The sequence below is a fragment of the Varanus komodoensis genome, unplaced genomic scaffold (genome assembly GCF_004798865.1).
Source record: "Varanus komodoensis strain SLA01 unplaced genomic scaffold, ASM479886v1 scaffold9, whole genome shotgun sequence".
Taxonomy (NCBI): Eukaryota; Metazoa; Chordata; class Lepidosauria; order Squamata; family Varanidae; genus Varanus; species Varanus komodoensis.
In genome coordinates this window covers 18447269-18463823 of record NW_025336598.1, presented here as the reverse complement: position 1 = coordinate 18463823, position 16555 = coordinate 18447269, and the positions used below count along the sequence as shown (strand labels likewise).

At 42.7% G+C, this 16555-nt stretch overlaps 1 protein-coding gene across 1 annotated transcript in view; it reads left to right on the top strand.

The window, feature by feature from the left end:
• Positions 1-16555, top strand: part of ARAP2 (ArfGAP with RhoGAP domain, ankyrin repeat and PH domain 2) — a 113413-nt gene that overhangs the window by 26059 nt on the left and 70799 nt on the right. Inside the window, exons 5-8 of the mRNA XM_044418265.1 lie at positions 2963-3051; positions 5259-5606; positions 6077-6146; positions 11786-11906. Of these exons, the coding sequence (XP_044274200.1) occupies positions 2963-3051; positions 5259-5606; positions 6077-6146; positions 11786-11906 (628 nt within the window). The remainder of the gene's footprint in view (positions 1-2962; positions 3052-5258; positions 5607-6076; positions 6147-11785; positions 11907-16555) is intronic.

Below are 16555 nucleotides of genomic sequence, written 5' to 3'. Positions count from 1 at the left end.
TGAGGGCAGGGGAAGAAGAAGAAGAATGCAATGCAATGCAGGCAGCTGGTGGCTTTGCTCTAATGTGGATAGCCAGAGCATGATGTTGGAACTGCCAGTTGAGTAGAATCGCCTGGGTCCCATGAGGCTGCTGACTGAAAGGTTTGAGTAACTTGTCACTCAGGTATGGGCTGATCAAGGACTACTCATTGCTGCTTCTTTCTGCTGGACAGTGCTGAAAAAGAATCCACTAAAATGAAACCCCTCCGTCTACTGTTTTCCTAAACATGTAGTAAGAAAAATGTTCTTGCTGAGTTCAGTTGAAACCAAGATTCCTATATAATCATAGTGCAAGTTTTATTTGCAGTATTAACAAGAGGAAGGATAAATTGCAACAAAAATGATTGTGCAGAACATACAGACTGTCTGTCTCTTTGGGGAGTATTGGAGACTCTTCACACACCCACACACACGCAGTGTGTATGTATTTTCAATGTATAGTGCGCACACACTCCCAATATATAATGTCTGTCTATTGCGTGAGGCATTAATTTGCTTTGTGGTTGGATATAGGACTGAATAAGAATATTGGCTAAGACATGGAGAACAGATTTAGTTTATAGCAGGGACGCTTGGAGAAACGTGTTAATGAGACACAAGGGAATTAGGAGAGAAAGGCAAATCAGCTGGAACTCAAGGCATTTATCTGTGCTGAAAAATGAGCTTGGATGCTCTAGGTGCTGGGCTGTGATTTCAACCAAGAACTGTCCTTGGACAATGTTTTAGGTGACATAAAATCCCTGTCTTTCAGAGGCTGCCTTTTTAAATGTGCTGATCTACAAGTTAAGGCTGGGTTACTTGAGGAAAGATTTGCCCAGTGCAATCTTACATGAAAGGCTTGTTCCTCCTGTGCTGTGTTGCAAACTGTTTTTGCAAATGCACAAGGTATTTGCCACCAGGTATGGTGTAATTCCTAAATCCCACTTGAATGGGTGCTTTGCATTGAATAGATAGCTAGATACTCACAGTGCAGCCCTATCCATTTTTGCTTGGACGTAAGCCCTCCTGTGTTCAGTGAGTTTCCAGGAAAGGGCAAAGTGGATTGCAGCTGAAATTGGGAGGCTTCTCTACATGAGGAATTTATTGTGTGCTTTTGACCCCTCACTCATGGAGATTCGAGGGTCCTTTCCCTGCCATCCTCCTCCTCCAAGAATTCTGCCATGATTTCTAGCTATTTTTGTGGCTTTCTTTTAGGGTAAGGCAACTCTGGTATTTTCCTGGATGCCGCTATCATTTGCTGCAGAGACCACAGTGTCAGTTTGTGGTGTGTAATGGAACAAACGGAAAGGCAGAGCGGGAGCCCCAGGGAGAAAACCTCAAGGGAAAGGTGTTTGAAGCAGAAGCCTTAGTAAATGTCTCATGCAAGGAAGGCCATCTTGTTTACAGCACTTGAAGGCAGCAAGTTAAGTATCCAGTGATGATACTTACATTGAAGTGAACCAGCAAAGCCATGTTTATGGCCAGAATGTCACATTTCAAATTCTCTGAGCCAGCCTAGGAAGGATTTTTGGAGAGACAGAGGGCCAGTAGTTGTGCCATGCTTGGAATCTTTGACTGGGACTCAGGAGCTTGGGTTCTAATTCCCACTTGACCATGAATCTCAGCAGATGGTTTTGGGCCAGTCATGGACTGTCAGCCTTATCTATGACACAGAGTGGCTGTGAGGACAAAAATAGATAGGAGGAGGAGGAGGAGGGAAACCACCTTGTGTTCCTTACAAGTGGAAAGAAAAATGTGGAATATCAGTGTGATAATAAATAAATCTTGCAGTGAAATGAAATGGGCATTTCCAGCCAGACTGCAGCAGCTTCAGTTAACTTGGCCATCACATCTATGTGGATGGCCAGGACCCTCCCACTGGATGGTATCTTGTCGGCCTGCCGGCTCACTGTTTGGGAAACTGGAAACATTGTGAAATAGAACACAGGGAAAAATGTGTCATGGTGAGTTTCAGTAAGTTGATCTGAGAGCAGGCAGAAGCCAGTTCTGTTTCCGTATTTCCATTTGATATTAACAATATTTTCTTATTTTTATAGGATAGGTAAGGGCCACCAGAAATAGATATATCGCTGCTGCTACTGAATTCCATTTTTGTGCCTTGTACATTTGAAACTCTTACTCACTTAAATAAACTTAAATATTAAAACTTCAAACTTCAGGAAATGAAAAAGCCCAGGCTCATAAGAAGGGTTTTAAAGGAAAGCAGAATGGAAATTGGGGGGGGGGGAAGCTCTCATTCTGGGTGTAACACCTGAGAAGTCCCTTTCCCTCATTGTTATGCACTTCAGTTCTAACAGGTGGTACTTAGAGAAGCAATAGAAGGGTTCAGTACTACTGTTCCTGGTCAGTACTACTTTCAGACTGGGCTTGCAAACTGGCAGATTAAAATCTTTTGAAATCCAGGCCTTCAAAAACAAAGACAAGCCAATAAAAACCCTAGCAAGGCTGGGAGGAGAGTAAACCTGTTTGTTTCTCTCAGATATAAATGTGGGAGTAGGATATCTTCAGGCCGGGTTTAAATTTGCAGACTGGTTTACTGAGTGGGGGTGTTGACCTGTGTGCCAGTATAGTACTTTTTCAGCCTTACTGAACCTGCTGCCCTCCAGATTTGGACTACATCTCCCCTCATTCTTGGACAGCATTGCGAATGGCCAACACATACAGAGAGCATCAGGTTGCGGGGGGAGGCTGAGCTTTTTGATGCACTTAGGTAAGGAAATCTGTTTAAATGCTCATGCTTCATAGAACAGAAAGTGTCTAAATGATATTAGGTGGACAGTCTAGTTTTTGTAGGGCACAAGTATCAGAGAGCTCATTTTTCACACGTGTGTCTAAGTTGAGACTGATGGGCAGGGGTGGCAATGATGTCACAGCCTTCTAGCTCTCTGAAAATGATACTCATTCTTGGCTTTTCTTTTTCCAGGAAGTATGTGGCAAAGCATTGTCAGATTCCCTGGAAGAGAACAGAGAAGAGAAAAGCACTCAAGGAGGCAGCCTTGTGAGAAAAATACGGTATTGGATTAAAACTCCGAACTTTACATAGCTAAAACTCGTTTCTTACTTTCAATTTCATGAATTGGAATGTCTGGTTAAAAATCAGGATTTCAGGTTTTTGTTTTAAATTGAAGAATTGTTTCTAGTTTTCAGACTCTAGAAATATCTGAAGAAGAATCATGTGGGCAACTTGTGTCCCTTCAGATATTTTAGCCTATAGTTGGCCTCATTCCTCATGATTGGCTCTGTAGGCTAAGGTTGATGGGAGAGGTAGGCCAAAACATGTGCAGGGCCACCAGTGTCCCAGCTCTGGCCTGTGTGGATATAAAAATGACCCATTCTGCACCAGCTGAAACATACACACATTGGTAGGATACTAAATCGCTGGTGTGCCAAGCCTGGGCATCTGGGATAAAGCAACATGGCTGTGTCTGTACAGAAAACCCGAGTGGGCCAGTGAATCACCCATGGGCAGTGTCTCATTATAGCCCAGAGTTTGTAGATCTGGGCTGGCTTCTGAGCCCAGACTTAAACAGTCCAGTCTGTTCTAGCCAGGTGGCAGTGAAGGGGACTAAGCCTTTATCTTTTTTTGTTGAGGGCAGTGGGAGGTACCATACTGCTATACTGCTTTAACTCTGCCTGCTTTTGCCACAGTTCTGAAATCACTGTCTCCCCCTAAACCTTCTGTTAGGCCCAGAAGAAGAGTTCCCGTCAACCCTTATGAGGCTCTCTTCCATAGGTAGTAGCGGGATTGGAGCAAGCATTTTTGTGATGGAAGAGCAATTGGTTACTCTTCCCTGTGTGCTTTGGTGTTGGAAAAGCATCACGCTCTGTTTCTATTAATACTTCTGTTCAGCAGATTATTCAGGGGCATTTCATCCCTCTGCCACCACCTGTTTTTTCTTCTTCTCTGACAATCAGAGTGCTTTGCCCACCTAAGATGCTCAGCCCCCATTCACCAATTCTGTGGCTCCTTCCCCAATTCCCGCCTTCCCCTCCCTTTCTCCTCTCCCTCTCTCTTTTGACAGGGGGTTGGGTACCCACATGTGCCCAATCCAAACTGCATTTAAACAGTGCATTTCTTCATAGATTTCTATGGACAGCCCTCTCTTCTGACACGGCAAACATTTAGAAATAAGAGTGAAATAGGGAGTGATCTATCCCAGCCTTCTCCATCCTGCAAACCTTCCTGGACTATACCTCCTGTAATTCCTGACCATTCTCTGTGCTAGCCAGAGCTAGTGCGTGTTATTGGCCAAAAATCTGGAGGGGCACAAGTCTAAGCTATCCAGACAATGAGATCATTTTTATTTATTTATGCATGCATTTTCTTTATGCCCTTCTTATATCTATACATGTCTCCCTTGTTCTTCTGTAGTGATGCCATTCCTTTTTCCTCCCTCACTTGCTCAGCAGTTTTCTCCCCACTTAATACATATTGCATGCCACTGAATTCTTACTAGGTCTTTTGGGGTGTTCACCACACTCAACTTTTGTCTTCAAATGTATGTATTAATATATTGTCTACTCCGCCCATTGTCTGGGAAGACTCTCTGGGTGGCTTACAAAATATAACATCATATACAATAAAGAATAATATTAAATTGAACATACATATTACAGCAATAAAATAACAGCTATAAAATACAAGAAAACCCCACCATAAAACCCCACAACAGCCACAATTCAATTAAACCAAAGGCACAGTTGCACTAAAGTACAATAATACCATATTTAAAATATCTCCTAAAAACTTACTTGTAATCCAGTACATTTACAAACCCTAGGATAAACCTTCCTATTGTGGGTGGGTGGTGCAGTTTTGGCTGAGGTGGCACAAGAATGAGAAGACTACTTTAAGAAATAAAAGCATGATAATTAGTGAGCCTTAATTTAGATTTACTGTCCAGTCTCTGTACTGCCAATTTAGTAGATGATTGCTTGATGTTTGATTGTTTGATGATTGTTATGCAATACCATGGGTGGATTTTTAATTATTTGAATTTAGCAGCATTTTGTAATCTGTTTTGCACAATTGCTGTTTTCAAAATATAAAAGAAAGGGTATAACAGATTTCAGCTGATCATACAGCCTTTATCTCTTTATGGCATAAGAACTGGAAATGTTGCTATGTTATGTGCCTTTAGTTTGCAATTAAATAGTAATGTAAATTGCAATGGCCCATAGTGGAAGAGCAACACTGATGGACTGTTTGCTTCTTCTAGGACCCATAATAATATTCAAAACCAGAAAGTCTCTGAAGATGTTGCAAACAGTGAACCCCTGCCCCAAGAAGATAAATCTGTTGTGTTAAACAGATTCATTGGTGAAGCTGAAAGTTTCTCAGTGAAGGAGTGTGCTCGGTATGCACGAAGAGGGAAATATAGAACATCAAGAAGCACTGGTGGATTCAGAAGTGGGAATCGGGACTTTAGTACTACAGAGCAGATGTATGACAATGTTGATGAACTGACCAATAGCCCTGAAGACTCCATAACACCCTATGCCTGCTTTTATGGGCCAGCAACAAAGAAGGTCAAGGAAGGATGGCTGGATAAGCTGTCTCCTCAGGGGTATGTTACAGAAGAGCGTAACCTTCCTGAACACTTGCTGTGTAACATGCAGATGTTTGGTGACCAGACCTGGCTGTGTTTGGATGCAATGACAGTCCAAGGTTCCATAGAATCCTAGCTAGCTGGGTTGTAACGAGAGGTTGTTTTAGAATTTTGCCAGCTGTAGCCCTGCAGCAAAACCTTGCCGTGTGGAATACTTCTTTTCACTAAACCTTTGTTCATAGACATTCCATTCTGCTACCTCCCACCCCAGCCTTATTGCTTTGATTTTTTTTCTCCAACAAGCCACTGGTATCCTCTGCCAATGTGTCCAGCCTTCATCAGGTTGCTTTGAGGCTCCCCCTTGCCCCAGTTTAATTTTTCTCCATCATTTTCTGTCTCTCTTGGCATCTCATCTAACACAACCTTATTTATGTTTCTAACATCATGCTTATTTTTCCAAAGAACCTTTTTTCTTTCTCTGCACACAGGAAGCACATGTTTCAGAAGCGTTGGGTAAAGTTTGACGGGGGCAGCATTTCCTATTACAATAATGACAAGGTAAGTTTGCGTTTGCTGAATAATATGTGCTCAGGGATCAGGAACTCATGGGCATGTATTCAGGTGCAGGTTACTGGGTTATGGTGGGTGGAAAAGAAGTTGAACACAGCCAACCATGCTTGATTTCCATTGACAGTCTAAGGAATTAGTTGCCACAGTGCTACTAACACTCTAGTGGATAGCAACCCTGAATGCTTGTTTGTTTAAAATAGTTACATCCAGTGGTTTGAGATGGTTTATAATCTTAGTTTCTATCACAAAACTAGAAACAAATGTGTTAACAAATGTGCTATAAATGGCAGTGTAAAAATACAACCCTCACCTATTGTGCAGGGGTGAAAAACCAAGAGCAGGGGGCCCAAATCTGTCTCTTGGTGTTCTAGTTCAGCCCCCTGGGTTTCCAGAGGCCCCATGCCCATCTTTTGGCCCAACTTCTTTCCTCTCACCATCAGCCGTCAGGTGGTTTCTGGCTTTTGTGCCCCCCACATCATAAAATATCGAAATGCTTCTCCTTTGGCTTTGTTACTGGTGTTAAGCCATACACCCATTTTCCCTGTTCCATTGCTGAGGTGTGGCCTCCAAGCAAGTTTCTTCAAAATGAAATTTGCCCTCAAGCCCAAAGGAGTTCAAACCCCTTCTATAATGCCTTTATACCACCAGTGTTCCCAGTTGGGTGGTTTCTGTTGTGAATTGCTGTCTAAAGGCTGCGGAGGATGGTATCCCTAAGGAATGCAGGTCCCAGGTCATGAAGGGAGTTAAAACGGAATACATCTCGTCCTTGTGTGGGCCTGGAGTTAACCGGCAGCTTGTTTGGTTGTCCCAAAGGTTGCAGAATATGTCCTTGCCATCCAGCTACGACCTGCAGCAACTGAAGTCTCTGGGAGATTATTTTATTTTATTTTATTTTATTATTTTTGACATAAAGAGAATACAGAAAAAGAAAGGGGGGTGTGTGTGTATGTGTGTATAAAAGTAAAGTAAATTGGCCAAGAGACTTTGAACAAGTATAACCAATCAAGCCCACAAATTTCAAAGAGACTGAAAATATCTATCTTTCTATCATTCAGTATGTTATGGAAGTTGAACAAAAAAGGGAATTACTATTCTGCATGGAGACAGATTTTCCAATTGCTTCAAATCAATTATAAATCATCAATGACTTTTTAAAGAGCTTCTTGTTACATCCTATTAATTCTACTGGGTATAATAGAATTTCCATTTGTCATTAAATTCTTCAATCGGTCTCCTATTTACATAATTAGTTAATTTTGCCATCACTGCGTAGTCTGCCAGCTTATTTTTTCAATCTTCTATTGTTGGGGATTCTGGTGTTTTCCATTTAGATGCAATTGTAATTCTTGCTGAAGTTGTCATATATTTAAATAACTCTGAAATATTCTTTGAAAACGTCTCTGGCATTATATTCAAAAGGATAGTCTCTGGGGGATGTTTACAATAGCCCCTCATAAAACTTGTATTCACTGCAGTAATCTTGGTTAGCAGGGCTTGGTGGAACAAAGTGAGATCTTTCCTGAAATAACTCCTAGAAAACCTTGTATTATTTCTCAGGTTCATCTTTTTTCTCTTTTTTCTCTTTTTTGATGATGGGGACAATGTTAGCTCTTTTCCAGTCATCTGGCACTTTCCTGTTCTCTGTGCTCTATTGAAGATAATAGCCAGTGCTTTTAAAACTTCCTCCACTAGCTCTTTTATGACTCTGGGATGGAGTTCATCAGGTCCTGGAGATTTAAACATGTTTATTCCACCTAGACATTTCTTGACTATGTTTGTTGATCTTGGGTTGCCATCCCTCGCTTTCAGCTTGGACTTCATCTTGGTTGTAGATCTTCCAGGTTTTTTCCAGGTTGTCACATACATTTTTGTAGAGCCACGTGAGCTTCCTCTGTTGTTTTCAACCCTTTTTGTTTGTTGGAATTACTCATGGTTGTACTTGGAGAATCTCTTTTTTTCCAATCCCTCTTGGATGCCTTTAACCCTTAAGAGTGAGTTCCCATGGCACATCATTTATCATTGTTCTGAGTGTGTTAAAGTTGACTTTCTTGAACTCCAGGGTATGTGTTTAGCTATAGTTAACTTTTGTTTCCTTTATAATTGAGAATTCAAATATTTGTATGGTCACTTTTCCCCAGAGTTCCTGTGGCTGCTCTTTTGTCAACTTAGATCTTCCCTGTTAGTTAGCATTAAATTGAGGATAGCTATTCCTCTCATTCCTTCCTCTACCTTCTGCTGGAAGAAGTTGTTGGCCATGCATGTCAGGAATCTCTTGGAGGGGCCATATTTGGCAGGAATTGTCTCCCAGTGTATATCAGGGAAACTGAAGGTCCCCATGATGATGGCATCATTCCTCTTGGAAACTCTGGCAAGTTTGGCATCTGGGTTCGTCCTTACAAGTGTGGAATAGTTCCATTAATAATGCCTTGGGACAGCATCCCCTCCTTGGTGTCTGGTCAGCCAGAGCTCAGTGATGGACCTTTCTGGGCAGTGGTTAGGCTTCTGGGCTTCCCCTGAGCCCGTTGGCTGCAGTTGCAGCTGCTCAGCAACTGTGTTATGCCCAAGAGGTCATGGTTTCTTACTGCCAGTGGGAAGGTCTCAGTGCTACTGTGAGGTGTTCTCATTCTTGACATACAGCAGGGGTGGGCCACTTGCAGCCCTCCTGATGTTTTGGCCTACAACTGCCATTGGTTACATTAACTTGAGCTGAGTGGTTATGTTTGACCTACAAATTGCCATCTCTGGCATAGGCTGATAGGTGCGCCTGTGTTATGGTTCATTTTCAAAGGCACGGGTTGGAAATCGCTGCTCTATGATACTGCCACAGCAGAAGAAAAAATAGCAGCATCCTAACTGTGAACTTTATGACAGGGCAAGTCAGATGTACTGTTTAGAGCACAGGATTGTAGTATTAGGAAGACCCAGGTTCAGATCTTGACTTGAAACATGCCAGGTGACCTTTGGCCAGCTACTCTTTGTCAAACTATCACATCTCCCAGGATTGTTGTAAACATTAGAGGACAACAGTTGCAAATGGCCCCTTGAAATTGGGGAAAGGGTGGAATATAAAGGCAATCAGTGTGGTGCAGAGTGTTGGAAGATCTGGGTTCAGGTTCCTTTTCAGCCTTGAAGCTTAGTGGATGACTTTTGGCCTGTCACTGACGCTCAGCAAAACCTACCTCAAGGGTTGTTGGTGTGAGGATAAAAAGGAAAAGGAGGGAGAGATTTACAAGCATCTGTGAGTTCCATGGAAAGGGAAGAAAGCTAGGATATGAATGTAAAAAGAATAACAACAAAATAATGATATATTATTATTATTAAGCCCTGAAAGAGTCAGACCAAAGCATCAGGTGCTGGGGTGATCATTTCCTTTGCTTTGTAGCATGAGCAACTTACAGTTCATTGTTGTGATCATGCAGTTCTGTCACAGATTCCACATCTCTCATTTCCAAATAGCCTGTGTAATAGCTCATTATCTGTTGCTTGTGAGACAGCTTTCTCATTCTTGGCCTCAGACTTCTTTGCTCAAATGCTGAAAACTATGAGGTCATTGCTATTCTATTAAAACCCTCCGTTACTGGGATGCTGAGAGTAAAACTATCACTCCTTCCTTTTAAGAGCTGGCCAGCAACACTGTTCTGTCCTGGTCAAGACACGGAGGAGATTGAAAAAACAAAGTGCATGCAATTCTTTTTTATTTTTCATTAGCTGCATCTCTGAATAGAACAGACTGGGGAGATGGGAAAGGTGAGATTGTGGTATCCTAAATAGCAGCTACCTGTGCCAGCTGCTTTCTGGTGGCAGCTGCAGTACCAAATCTAGTCAGTAGATGCCTGCAGACACCCGCACATAATTCTGAAAGAAAAGCAACTGCCAGCAATGTTCTAATCGAGCTGGACCGGCGTGCCGAAATGCACAAGAATAAATGCGTCATGTACAGCAAGCAGTTTTCCCCTGAAAAATAACAAAAAAGTTAAGAAAGATAAGAATGTGTTTGAATGTATGTGCGCACCACTCACGCACGCACAGACGCACACGCGCATCTGCTTGCTGTTGTTGCTGACACGAAATGCTGAAACGCATACCTCAAGCTGCTGCCACTGCACAAACACATTCGCTGGGGGAACAAAAGCAAAAATGCAATCCTGTGTGGTTGAAAATGTTGGAGTGGACTTTTCCTGCAGTCGTTTGTGCTACACGGCAAAATGTTGTCTGGCATGTTCAGTGTTTTTTTTTTTTTTTTCAGTGAATGAAAAGAAGGTGGGTGGTGGCGGTAGAGAGGGGAGTTGTGCCAGAACCCCCCTCCCCGTATTGACCCAGTTCAGGAGGAGTGGACCAAAACAGCCCCACTAGGTGGCAAATTGGGGCAACTGCTTCAGTGCCGTTTTGGAGATAGCCGTTTTTTTGAGGTGGCTTATAATTGCAATGCCCAGATTCACATGATAACCAGGAAAAGAAGCCACGGTGGCTTTTCCCAGCACATGCATGCCAGTTGCATGCCACATGATTTGCTCAATCCCCTCTGTGGATTCTTTCCCCCATGATTGTGCTAACCCAGCCAGTGTCTGTCTTTGTCCTTGGTGGCAGTGGCAATTGTGCTTGGACCTCTTTTCCTTGTCTGAAAAGAAAATTCTTCTTGCAGAAATGCTTTCTTTAAACTGATGGTAGCTTTGGCAGTGCAGGAGCAGCAGACCTCCTGCCTGTCCCCAGAGCAGCTTCTATCTATCTATCTATCTATCTATCTATCTATCTATCTATCTATCTATCTGAAATAATAGATAGATAAAATAATATTCTTCCTTTCCACCAAATATGTCATTCTCAGTGGCTAACAATAACAAGGCCAAGATTAAAACAAAGCTTCATCAAAACCATTGTGCAAACAAATGCATTGAAAGTGCAATTTAAAACCCAGTAGTTAAAGAAGCAGCACCCAGCCAGTCAGAAAAAGGCAAGGCTTCAGCAACAGGCTGGCTGATCTGCCAAAAGTCCACCTGAATATAAAAGTCTTTGCTCGCCAGCAGACAGCACAGATGGGGTTTGCCTAGGCTAGCCTGGGATTAGCACTTTTGGAAAAAAGAAGAAAAATGTCTAGAAGCCACCCCTCCTCACTTGCTTTCTCTCCTCTGCCCCTTCAATCATTTTTCTCTTGTGATTCTTTTTTTGTTTTTGCTCCCTTTTGCGGTTCACCCTGAAATGTGTCTTACAATTGGCCAGAACATCTGTGAAACAAATTAAAGGGATGGAGGAAGCTGCCTTATGTCAACCCAGATCCTTGGTCCATCTTGCCCAGTACTCTGGACACTGACTGGTAGCATTCCTTAGGGTTTCAGTCAGGACCTGTCTGGAGATGCTAAAGATCAGACCAGGGTCTTCTTGCGTACCATGTGTGTGCCCAGCCATGGAGCCCCATTGGTATGTTTGCAAAGTGCACAGGTTGGCTTCTGACTGGGATTTTGCAGACTGAACAACTGTGCTGGAAGTCCAGGTTGCTGTTAGCATGGGTATTCATAATATGCTAAAATGTATATATTTTATACATTTGTGTGTGTTTGTATTAAAAGAGCATGTCTGGCTTGTGCTTCTTGTATATAACTTATACCCCTTTCTATTTGTGTATGATAAAGGAGGTGTACTCAAAGGGAATAATTCTCCTTGCTGCTATGTCGGCAGTCAGAATCCATGGGGACAACAAATTTGAAGTTGTTACAGCGCACCGGATATTTGTCTTCAGGACTGAAAAAGAAGGTAAGAAGTCGGTTTGAAGGCAGCAAATGGTAGCTGCTGCCGCCTGGTTATTTTTCCATTCGGGAATTCCAAGTGATAATTTGCAAGCATCTCATTGGTGGCTTCCAGCGCCAAAAGGAGACAGTGGGTGATATTTTTGAAAAAGCTACAGAGGCATTTATTTCAGTTCTAGGATTACAACTTAAAAGTGAAGTCCAACACAAAGTGGGAAAAAAATCTGTTGGTGGGTTCCCTTAGCAACAAGTCCAAGATACATTGTATAAATCTAACATTTACTCCTACACTGAAGGCAGACCTCAAGAGGTTCTGGCTATATTGATTTCTTGTGCTTAAGCAAAAAAGCACAGGCAATTTGTCACATGGTTCTCTTTGAAGCTATGGCGTAGTTTGTCTTGCAAGCCTCCATGGAGACTGACTACATCTGATCTTAGATCAGATAAGATCAAGTGTAGTTTGTGTATAGACTGACTGGATCTACCTTACAGCCACTGTACAGTTGGATTTTTGTCCAGATATGATAACACTTCTTGATCAGAAGTCTTGTGAACCTGGCAGCCACCAAATGTCCCATCTGGCATTTCTGTGCTCCCCAGGAGTCTTGGTGAAGGGAGACAACCTTTGCCCAGGACCATGGAGTTGATATAATCATCTGCATAGTCAGATTGGAAGGACTAAAGTAGCAGTCAACATGGTCACCACTGAGAACAGCAACCCTGTATCTCCTCTCCTTGGTAACATATCAGTGATAATATCAAGGAAATAAAGAGGTGGCATCACAGGTTCACATCATGGGGCATTTGCTGAGGCCTGTGCCCCGGCAAGGGCCCACTGCAAACTACTATGCTCCCCAGATCCTGCTGTTCCTTCTCCTTGTTACTTATCTGTTTGGTTGAGTAAGGAGTCACAGGATCAAGGAGGAGCAGAAGCATTGTCAACCTGCTTCTCCCTTTCAGTAGCAGCACTGATTGATCCCAGAATGGAGGAGGGCAAGCAAATAGGCATTGACAGCAGTAATAAAGAGGTGGGCTTTCCCAGGAAAGACCCTAACTGTGGGTACCTTGCCCAAGGGCCCCCTAAAACCTGCTGCTGAGGACAATGGCAACTAATATACACACAGGAGGATGCAGCAAACATTGATTCTAAAGCATACACAATTACTTTCTTACATCCTGCCACCCTCAAAGAGGCTCAGAGTGATGTGAAAAGTTCTTTCCACCCATGTTTATCTTCGTAACCAGCTGTGGACCTGCCTAAGCCAAAGGATTGGGCCCAAAAGCACACAAAGTAGTGAGGGTCACAGTTGAGTTGAGGATTTAGCTTTCCCAGTCCTAGGTAGGATATAGTGTTGGGCTAGGACTTCCCATCCCTAGTCTAACAGTCTAAGCATGATTTCAGCATTTCACAACATGATGCCCTCTAGTTGTGTTGGTTTGCAACTCCCATCATTCTCAGCCAGCATGCAGTGCAACACATCTGGAAAACACCAGGTTGTTGGTGTTGTGGGCTTTACTAAACTGTGGTAGTTCTTTGGAAATTCTCTCTCTCTCTCTCTCTCTCTCTCTCTCTCTCTCTCTCTCTCTCTTTTTTTTTACCAAATGTATTCTTGACATGTAATGGACAACTGCAAACAAAAATAAACTTCTGGGCACCAGTCTGAGCTTGCTTTCTTTTTAAATTGTTTGCAGTGATCAAATCCAGAGAAGGTTATCAGAAAAGTCTGATTGAGAAAACAAACAAAAAGAAAACCTTGTTTGTAGTACAGACAATGCAGCCTCGGAAGTGGGGCTGTGGTCGGATCATGATGTTTCAGACTGACTAGTTTTCAAGGTCTCTTCCTTGCAGAGACCACTTTTGTGCCATCCAGCCTGGACATGACCAGGCCTTAAGTGATTCTGCTCAGCTCTGCTTTCCAAGGAAAGTGTGTAGCTTACACGCTAAGCAGAGTTGGAAAAAACTTTCTGTAGCCACTTCAGCCTGGTATTACATGGACTGGAGGGGGAGAAATTGGGCTACTGCATGCATGCAGCTCTTCTAGCCTAATTTTCCCATGCTCCTGGACCTAGTAGGAAATCTGGAGCAAATTGGTGTGATTTGTTTTCCTGTTTTCCTACTTAGTCAGCACTTGTGTGAGTATTGGGATATGGCCATCTCTGTTTCCTCTTGGTAGATGGGTCTGCCAATGTTTGGACAGAGTATTAGAATGGCTGCTTAATCACAACAGAGAGGGCTCATCTCAAAGACCCAGAGTGTTTGCTGTCAGAAGCACCTTAAGCTGCTTCAGGGTAAATATTAACATTGCAGTCCTGTGGCCTCCCAACATTGCCGGGTGCTGCCATACGGTGGTCCCTTGGTGTCGCAACTTCAGGCTCTGAAAGAAACTCTTGGAGGCCTTCCCTCTGCTGCCCCTCTGGCTCTTTCTGTGCTGGCTGGGCTCCAGTCTTTGGAGCCAGTGCACAGGGCATTCCAGAGATGGGAGAGAGGAGTAAGGCACTGGCATTTTCAAAAGAATCCTGGGGGAGCCTTGGTCTCTCCTTCTTGCCAGGAAAGGAAAAGGGTGTAGGCCGAAATTGGCCATGTAAATATTTTGACTGGCAAGGGCAGATGGAGGCAAGTCTAACCTCTGATGGCCTCCTAAATCACTAACTTCACACACACACACACACACACACACACGTACGTGTTGGTTGTACTCCTGTGCATGGAAGTAGACTAGCCAAATCAACCCCCTGACTTGGGAAACCTCCTAAATCTGACTGTAAAAAATGTAAAAGGACCCCCTCCCTGCCAAACACCTCTGAGATAACATTATGATTTAGAAAACTTGTGCAGAAAATTCATGGAACAAACACTGTTTTAAAGGTTTTCTGTGGGATGGTACAGAGTTTCTATAGGCCTATGTTAGCACTTATTAACACTACTTAAAAGCTGTGCTCCCAGCCATCCGCCTTAAGTCGCTGTTCAGTGTAGAACTGGCAAAGAGCAATGGCAAGTTGATGGCTTGGGTGTGAAGATCAAATAAAATCTGATTTAACTTTACTTGTGACTTTTGCACAGACATGCAAACACACACACACACACACACACACACACACACACACACACACAGAGAGAGAGAGAGAGAGAGAGAGAGAGAGAGAGAGAGACGTGTTTTTGCAGTGTTTCCAGACATTTTTAAAGATTTTGTTAGATACTTAAACCCAGCAAAGGAGGGACCAGAACAATTTCTTCTCTTTTCATTTATTAACCTCTGAGACTGTGTGACGCAGAATCAATATGTAAGATGATGGTGTGTAGTTTGAATTATTTATGGGGGTGGGAATTGGATAGCCAGGGAATATTAACAAAGGAGCGAAGTTCGAAATACTTCAACTATTGACCTCTAAAGTTTTCCTGGCATTTGCGAAGTTTGCAGGACAGTGAGAAAACAGGAATCTTCCATGCTTGGAGATGGTTTGCAAGGTAAACCTGTCCCAGAATCTTTATGTGCTTAATGTACTTATTGTGGAATACCTTTCATTTCCTAATTGAATTGGCTTTCTCATGAATGCATCAGTGGCTCATCATGCTGCTCTCTAAGGCGTATATAGTATTTTGAGAATTAGGCCACAATTCGGTCTCCTGCACTTTGTCTGAGGGGCTGTAGGACAGTGGGGATTCTTCACTGAGGTCAGACGTAATGCCCCAATCTCTTGAAAGGATAGAGAGGCAAACATCACCAGTTTTCAGGGTTTTTGATGATTGAGTGTGCAGTCAATCCTATTGTGTCTTACATTTTCAAAGATGAGATAGAACCCCCTTTTCTTTCTGATAGAACAGGGATTGGTAGTTTGGTGACCACCAGATGTTTGTAACAACAATCTCCATAATTCATAGCAATTGGCCTTGCTAACTGGGGCAAATGGAAGTTGCAGTCAAACATCTGGAGGCATCAGTTTGCCCGTCCTGTTTTACGTTACCTTTGTCAAGCTTCCAAATGTGTTGCTCAGCAGTCTTCATAATGTTTGCCCAGCCATGCTGGGTGGGGACTTTGAAAAGTGGAGTTTTCTAATACATCTGGATGGTACCAGTTTGGAGGCGTCTGCCTTAGTCTCCTAAAGGATGCTTTGTTTTGTGCTCCTTATTTTATGAAGCTATACTTTGCCATTGCACCCATGGTAATAAATATCCTCTCCAGTTTCGTGTGTACTTGCTGTGTTGGTCTTCTACTATCAAGTGTAAAGGCATTTTCTGCTTATTGAGTAGGAGCAATAAGCTTCTTATTGCCTCCCTTTTTTAGTGAACTATGGAAGATTTATCTAGTTTCTAGATTACTGTAGTGTTTTTGCAATGATGTCAGTGGAATTTGTTACTTTGTATCACATTGTGTGTATCAGTGTTTGTACATCTTTCCTGTGGAAAGCTACTTCTATAGGCACTGGCTCTTCTGAGTGACATTTCATAAAACTATAACATTACCATCTTGTGGAAAGAATTGTACAAGATATATCTTTAGCAGTTACATATTTGCTTGCTTGACTTCCAAATAGATAGCTTGCCTTTCAATGGTGTTCCAAAGCCTTACAACTGTAATAGTGAAAGAAAAAGTTATCAGCAAAACCACTACAAACTCAGTGCTAAAATCCTATGAAAAAGTTGTTTGTCCTCTTGCT